The following is an 8600-nucleotide window of genomic DNA, read 5'->3' on the forward strand; positions in this document are numbered from 1 at the left end:
TATATATATATATATATATATATATATATATATATATATATATTGTGTGTGTGTGTGTGTAAATGACATTTGAAAATAGGCTATAACAAAAAAAACCAAAGTGGCTGCAATTGTACCAGCTTTAGAAATATATTTATTTTGAAATGTTTTGGCCACAGATAGGCTACCTACATGGATACTTGTTGCTAGTTTATTATAAGCCCATGCATGCACGATACCTTATAGGTGAACATCAAATATCACTGCTTTTTTTTTTAGATATGTAGTTTGTTGATTTATATTCTCTTGTGTCACCATCACTGTAACACAGGTGAGAAGCCCTTCAAATGTGAGTTTGACGGCTGCGACAGACGCTTCGCCAACAGCAGTGACCGGAAAAAGCACTCCCACGTCCACACCAGCGATAAGCCCTACAACTGTAAAGTGAGAGGCTGCGATAAGTCCTACACACATCCAAGCTCTCTGAGGAAGCACATGAAGGTGCACTGCAAGTCCCCCCCGCCCAGTTCAGGCTACGAGTCCTCCACCCCGTCCCTGGTCTCCCCCTCCTCAGACTTGGGCCGGGAGCCAGGAGGCTCATCGGTGCTGTCGGAGCCGGTGGGATCCTCCCAGCCCGCGAATTTAAGCGAGTGGTACGTGTGCCACAGTTCAGGTGCCAGCGGCGCCCAAACACCACCCAGCGGACCCTCCACGCCCGACCCCACAGACGAGCCACCTTACAGAAACCCAGAACCGAGGGACGCGTTTTAACCCAATTGGACTCAAGCACGGTGACAGAAGTGACAGAACACATTTTCAAAAAGCTCAACTATTTAAAATGGTTTGGCTTTGGTGCCTATAAGCCTGTGAGGGCCCACTGGTCCCCCCCAACCCCCTTTTGGATGAGCCACCGAACAGACACCCAGAGCCAAGAGACGCAATTTAACCACAATGGAAGGAACATGTGCAAACCTTAAAGACGTGCTAATTTCCAGGCACAATAAAAGAATATATTTTCAAACCTCAGCGAATCCAAACGGTTGGCTCAGTGCCTGTGCGCCCTAACGGCCCACTGGTCCACTTGTGGAGAGAGTCGTGTAAATCCGTCCGACTATGTGGTGCATTATTGTAGGCTTAGGCATGTTGGTGTAAACTTATTTTGTAAATTCGAGTTTTGACTTCTTTATGGTTTTATTTATTTTTCAATCTGCTCTTGGAGGATTTTGTATTATGGAACCAAAGTGCATGTTTCAATTAGGTCCAAAAAAATGTACATTTGTAAATTTTGTACGTTTCGATGTGTTGATGTTTTTGTAAGGATCTGCCTCAAAGCAGCTTCTTACTGATTACTGCAGTTATTTGTACAAACATTTTATGTTTACAGCATTTTCGTCCATTTGTGCCATTGGGGGTCAGCAATCGGCCTGTTTCATACGCCTGCAGTATTTGATATACGACCGTGAAATTATAAATGTTTTATCAAAGTGGGCATTTTGTGATTTTGTATCATTGTCGTCAATATATATATTTTTCCTTTTTGAATATCTGAAATCGAGAGGCACTCAAAATTCGTACCGAATTGCCTTGTAATTTGTGAGTATTTTGAATAAATCTTGTATGACTAAAGTGAAAACTCTGCTGAGCCATTCGGGTTTATGTGGAATTTACAATCAGTCTAAAAGTGGCCATTTTTCCTGGGGAATATGTGCAAAATATTTTTTTTTATGTCTTTGAAAAATATGTCCTTTAAAAAAACTGTTGCTACCTTTACACACAGCCTGTAGGCAAGCTCCAGTAATAATGTCCCCATGTCTGAGTTTAAGTTTCAGATAAAACTGCTGAAATTCAAAGAAGCTTCATGTAATGAAACGTCCTTTATATGACATTTAAAGATTTTATTTTCTCTGTTAAAAGGGGGCGACTTAAATTTTGCTCCACTTTTGTGTTAAGTCTTACTTTCTCAGTTGAGCTGTGGTTTGATGCAGACGTGGGCAGAGTTTGATGAAGGGCTACAATATTCTGATCCAGACTTCAAAGAACACTTTGTACAAAGAGCCATTTTTTCACGACGGTGAATCCTCATGGTGAATTAAGATTTCTATAGCAATAGCCAAGTCAAACTCAAATGATATGGGGCCAAGTCCGTGGACTCAAAAGCCCGCTCTAAAGAATGTAATATTTGCTTCCCATGGGGTAGGAAACGGTAATCTATGTCCTTTATATTGCAGACGAGGGCAGTATAAAGAAGAAAAATATATTCTTTTGCTGCAGGCCTACTTTACGACAATCAAAGGAGAAGCCGCTAAAACGCAGTTGTCCCACACCATAATAGACTTGCATTGCAAGAGGGCCGAACTGCTCAATGGAAACATGTAACAATAATCATAATGTAGGCTCTATGCATAAAATATAAATCCACGAGAGCTTGGCTGCATGTAATGAAAATTGCACGTTAGTAATAGACGTATAAACGGATGATTTCAGCATTGAACATCTGCAGAGAACTCGAGATTCTTATAGTATAAAATAAAAACGAGACGTGTCAAAGGAGCTTGAAGAGGAGTGAAAATGTGCAGCTTAGCCATAAACCTGAAGATCTCTGCTGTGCTGGGAAAACTTTTGGCTGAGGGGGACATTTTTACTCCGGCCTTGACTGAGGCAGAAGTGGGTGGAAACAACACAGCTACAACTCCCCTAATACGTGTATGGAGTTTGGTTAAGTGCATGACAGTTTGCTCTGTGGAAGGGGCCCAGCTGAAAGAAAAGAATAAACGCTAAACCAACCGAATAGAAGAAGAAGATGATGATGATGCTTTCTTTTGGCACCAGTAAGAGAAAAAAACAAAGGAAGGAAAGAAAAAAACCAACAAGATAGTTGGATCTCAATTGAAAGTGGGAGGCTTTGAAGTGGAAGTTTGTATCAGAGGGATTCTTCTAGGTCGTCTGAACGACGTTGATGACACGGAAAGCCTTTTGTCACCGATTTGTTGGGCTCTTCTCTATTGGGCTCCTCTCTATTGGGCCGTCTAAAGCTTTTAGTTCCAGTCGTCAATATGGACAAGAACTAACTGAGTCGCGTTAAAACATTTTCCATTCAGCGCTGAGAGTGAAGGATAGGCAACATTTAAAAGGGTTGTTTCTTTACAAAAAAGAAGCGAGGGAGTTAAAACCTGACGCCCGTGTGTCAGCAAGGTATGGCAAACTTTCAGCCGAAGTATTGATGCCTTCAATATTTACTGCAGACAGAGATCAAAGAGAAATGGAATTCGTTTAGACAAAATAAAAACCACGCGCCAGTGCTGAACAGTTCAGTGACCTTTAACGCACAATCATTTAGGTATAACTTTGACCAAAATAAACATGCTGTCTCCAGTTAGAGGGTTGGATTGCAACGTGAATCCAAAGAGTTTGAGTGTTAAGTGGACTGGCATGCTTGTACCACAGCACAGATAAAATATGGCGACGGTTTGCTTTTATTGTGAAAGTTAAATTCCCAGCGCGCAGACAGTGGATACCACAGTCAGCTAGAACTGGAAGAGAGGATCTTTAACTACTGATCCCATTGGGTTCGCTCATCGGGGCTTCCCACCTTTAGCTGAGTGACGACCTCTGATCTGATAACAGCAATAGGGTCAAGAATAAAGAACAGGTGTGTGTGAGAGAGAGAGATTGAGTCTCCACTTGAGCAGCAACACTATAATGCCAGTCCACTCCGAGCAGGAAAGCAGGAAACTGGCACTGCAGTTTCAAAGGAAATACACATATTCACATAAATTATAGGATAGATGATGTTTAAAAGGGAAAAAAAGACAGAAAATAAGAGGGAGGGTGTGCAACAAAAAAGAAAATGAATCCATTTCATTTCTCACAAGACCCTCTCACCACTGCTGCCGCGTCCTAAGGCTCATTTGAGTGTGAAATATCATTTCTTTGTAAAATAATGGAGGCGGTAATCCTACTTCCGGAAACTGTCCGGCATTATTGAACAAAACCCTTTTAATAGGGGGATTAGCAGTCTAGGAGTAAAAGCCTCTCTCACCCCCTCCACACCAGCCCTCATCAACCCTTTTCTCCACGCCCACCCCACGCTCCAACACCGCCATCAGCACCTCCAGCACCAACCAGGTCATAATTATCAGGAATGAAGTGGCCGAAATTGGCAGGGAAAATAAAGAGAAAGACAGGGAGGACAGGTGCAATAGACCCACCAGAAACAGACCGGAAAGGCAGGACAGCGTTGTTATAATAGAGCTGGCATTCTGGGAACATAGGTCGAATAAAAGGATGCATTGATATTACTGTTTATTATACACATTTTATTTATTTATAGTTTTATCATTTTTATCCCCCGTCTATATATTATTATAGTATAGTATAGGAGTATTCAGTTTTTCCTCGTAAAGGAGCGTTAGACTTTGAGTGTGCAGAAGTGAAGTCAAAAGGCAAACTATGCACCCACAAGTTAACTACAACCATAAAGCTTGCCACGAATATTGAATATTTTATTCTAATAACACCACAAGGTTAGTTTCTGAGTGGGGGGGGGGTACAAGATCACGTGGCTGTGATGTGTAGGCTACCACGAGCTTCCGTCATAAAGATTTATGACAACCTTTAAAGCTAAATTAACTGTATTCCGCATATAAAAAGGTGAGCAAGCAGAGTTAAGGCAGGTTTAAGGCTACACCCCTGCGGTAGCTTTTGTATATAGCAGGCAAACCTCACATAAGTCACTATCCGGAGAAGCTGGAAAAAAGAAATAAGTGCCCATAAGACCTTATAGGACACCCACCCTCCACCTCTACCCAACTCCCCAGGTTTTAGGATTACCGTCATCCACAGATTTCAGGGAACGAAGTTGTTTTACTTCCATAGATGAGCGGCCTCCCTCCAACGTGAATCAGCCCCCTAGCATCCTATAGGCCCGAACACGCATTTCTAACAACTTCCACATTATATGGCAGAATGTACCACATACTTCACACCTGCACTCTGAATAGCAGCTCCCTTTCAGTGTATGATACGCCTGTTGGCCTTGGTCTCAATGCAGCTGCATGAATGAATCAGAAACCCGCTTATTTGGTTCTCTTTTGATCTGAGATCTCCTTCTCTCATTTGATCTCGCAGCCTGAACTGAAGACTTCTCTAGTTAGCAACTTCCTCCATTCACGCAAGGCATCTCGCATATGCAGAAGAACTTTGTTGCCGCAACTTGAGCAAACATATAGGTCTATTCAGGCATGATGTGTTGCATGTGCATATGAAGAGGGGGAAAATATGGGGGATTAAAAACCACACAGTTCTTTTTGCAGCAGCACAGCATATAAACAGTAATCTGAATTCTTCCAGCTCTTTTCTGCGGAGCTTTAGTAGGCTCACATGAGATATATTTAAAAAAATATTTTCTCCTTGTTTCACATAACAAACTAAATAAAATAATTTAAGATATCAAAATAAAAAAGGCTCGTGTAGCCTACTCAAAGTCCAGATTCTTAAAAGCGAGCCATGCATCACGCAGAAGAATGATTCTGAATTTGAGGATTTGCCCTTTGGCGATTAAGTCGACCTGACAGTCATTTATCATAACTTGAATGTATCATATTCTGTTGACCTTTGTGTGATCTGTAAGAGCGTTTGGCGACAAAAGCAGCAGTTGTGGGCGAACAGGTGTGTGGATTGTCGTGGAAATTCAGCCAAAATATGAAATTCAACTAAAGCCCGACACGTCAAAGTTCCAGAGGTATTATCCTTTAAGTTTCAGCACAGAACAAAACGACTCCATGTTATGTGGCCCAAGAAGTTGAGACAAAAAATAAAAATAACGATTTTCCTGCGCTGGAAGTGGTTCACGAACAGGGAAATGGACCGTTTTAGGACAAAAAACCCTCCTACTGATTTAGCCAAAGCCATAATGGCAAAAGTGCATTTATACACTCGATAAAAGAGATAGTATATCATCATATATCAAAATAACACAGAGTATTAGGGGATGCAAATGTTGCTAACATTATGAATCATTGCTTTATCTGCACTATTTCACACGTCAGATGGGAAATATGTTCCAAATAGACAAGCAAATGCACAGTTTGAGAAGAATCATAATGCATGTGATCAGTCTAGCAGTATCGAAGACTTTGGGTCATTTCGCCATCTCCCGCAGGAAAGACATTATGCCTCTCATATTTACATACTCTTTAATATTTGTCAAACATTCATAAATTACAAACTAATGAAATGTTCGACGGTCCTTGGAGATCAAGCTAATGAAGACATAGACTTTTGCTTTTGACACATCTTTGTTAGGTTTAATACCATTCTCTCCATCACGCTCTATTAACTATTATTATACTTATGTCAGGCCACCGCTGACACGTTACGACACCGGGATCACCTGCTGGAGGTGGGCACGCCATGGGATATAAATGGCCTCCATCTATAATGCCAGTGGCCTGTATAAAAAGCGTTAAACGTTAGTGAGATTTTTTTTTTTTTTTAATAGATACAGCATTACACTGCACAAAAATATTTACAAAAACACCTAAAAGATTATTATTTTTTTATTTTTTAAAAAGTAGCGGAAGTAGTAGAAATTAAAATTATTTGTTTTATACGCATTTTGAGAATTTTTGGAGCTAGTTTTAAAATGATCCTACTGGGATGTTTTCACTTCCTTTAAGAGAAAGGACATTTAAGATTAAATGTCAGCACTGTAATGCATGATTTGTTAAAAGTGATATTTTTGTAGTGCACGCAGCTTGTGTGACCACTGCAGCGTCAAGAGGCACTTGGAGGACTGAACCTGTAAAACGAAGAAAGAGAAGAAGAGGAGGTGGAAAGGCGGGGGGAGATATTAATTATGGAAGAGTGTCGCCAGTGTAGAGTTAATTTCCGCTCAGGCCAAGTATTTATTTATTCATTCGTTCATATTATTTTCTCTCTCTTTGACCCAACATTCACTAATGCTGCACATCCCCACACACTCCAGCCCACGTTGATCAAAACGATACAGGAACTTGAAATACTTTGAAATTCAATGAATGGGAGGCATTGTCAGCGCAACAATATAGATCCTTGGAGACGTGTTTATTTGACAGAGCAAATCCCCAGTCTGTCAAGGTTGTCATATTCCCCTCAATGTCCAATGCAAATGCCGCGGCATAATCACATGCAGCAGCATGACGCGTTTATTACTTTGTCAATCATTTTGATACGACAGTATTGAAACAAAGCGAGCCCACGTCCGGTAATAGAATTAAAGAAAACCCTTTCAGCGGCAGGCAATGTCAGTTTGACGCGTAAACCATATGTAGGCTAAAGTCCCTCTCGGAGAGGTCAGCGGGTCTTTATCTGTCCGTGAAAACTTTATTCCCACTGTTCATTTCAGCAGCGACAATAACAATAATAATCAAAATGCATTTTACGAATTCATTCTGGGTAAAACGTCTTCTTTTGGAAAGTCTTCAAAAACACAGAAGAATTAAAGGCACTTGATTCTGTCCAAAGAAACACAAAGCAGGATTTTTAAATTGTTTTAATTATTCCTACTTCAGTGCAGAAGACGCTAAGCGAGGCTTATCCTCCTTGCCCATGAGTTAATTCATCAAAAGAAAAAGTTTCAATAAGATTTTTTTTTTCTCGGTTTCAATAATAAGCCGACCACTGCGACATTCTTTGAGCTCAGGCTATCTTTATAATACCGACTTGTGTAGCCTAGGAAACTACTCAGACCAGTGCAGAACCAAGCCCAAAGGATTTTTTGTCCATTTATTTCTCCAAATTCACCATTAAGGCTGGAAAAAATGTAGTTGAGCAACATTTACATTTTTATTTTAAGGAATATATATGCTAGAAATAAGCACAACCAGAGCAGGAGCAGACGAGGTAAGTGTCCTTTTCCCTCAAATTATTGCAGTCTGTAGTAAAAACGCGCACGCGTGAGTGATATGTGAGAGTGCATTAAGAGCTGTCAGGAAATCAACCTCTGAGTCCTTACCCAGCGTTAAGGCTGTCTAATTTCTAGGCATAATTAACTTTATGCTCAAAATCAATTGTTTCCTGTACACAGCCAGGGTCCAGGACTGCAAGCAGTGAGAGGCCTATTTGAGCATGTGAGAAAGCAGGAAGCAGCCCTACCTGCCACTCATTAAGCCCACAAAAACTCAATACAAAGAGGGGGGAAGAAGGATTAGACCTGCTCGTTATACCTGCCGCGCAATTAACACTACTTATTCTTCTAATCCCTCTGTTCTAGAAATAATTGAACTTGCAATAATAATACAAAATTTAAAAAAACACGAGCCTATGCCTACATTGTAGAAAATGCAAATTTTTTTCGTGCATGATAAAAATAATAATAATAATTTGTTTATTATGCGTCCTCATCAGCAACTCAGGTTGTAATTTCGCTCCCTTTCTCTCTTTCCTTCTTTGTGTGAGTGTTTGGTGAAGGGTGAGGTGATGAGGGGTGGGGAGGTTGCCTTTTAGGAGCCCAAAAGAATCTGCTGCTGATTTGTGAGGCTCTTCCTCTTAATTTCATCTGAATCAGGTTGAGAATCAGCATCTTCCTCCTTCACCATAAAGCGGGTAATCACATCCCCCTTTAGAACCGGAGGTAGCTGCAA

At 40.8% G+C, this 8600-nt stretch overlaps 1 protein-coding gene across 1 annotated transcript in view; it reads left to right on the forward strand.

Moving 5' to 3' along the window:
* zic4 (zic family member 4) overlaps positions 1–1512 on the forward strand; it is a 12821-nt gene extending 11309 nt beyond the window's left edge. Inside the window, exon 3 of the mRNA XM_046068571.1 lies at positions 595–1512. Coding sequence (XP_045924527.1) covers positions 595–750 — 156 coding nt within the window. The 3' untranslated portion in view covers positions 751–1512. The remainder of the gene's footprint in view (positions 1–594) is intronic.
* Positions 1513–8600: the final 7088 nt, after the last annotated feature.

This window comes from Micropterus dolomieu, linkage group LG01 (assembly GCF_021292245.1).
Source record: "Micropterus dolomieu isolate WLL.071019.BEF.003 ecotype Adirondacks linkage group LG01, ASM2129224v1, whole genome shotgun sequence".
Classification (NCBI taxonomy): Eukaryota; Metazoa; Chordata; class Actinopteri; order Centrarchiformes; family Centrarchidae; genus Micropterus; species Micropterus dolomieu.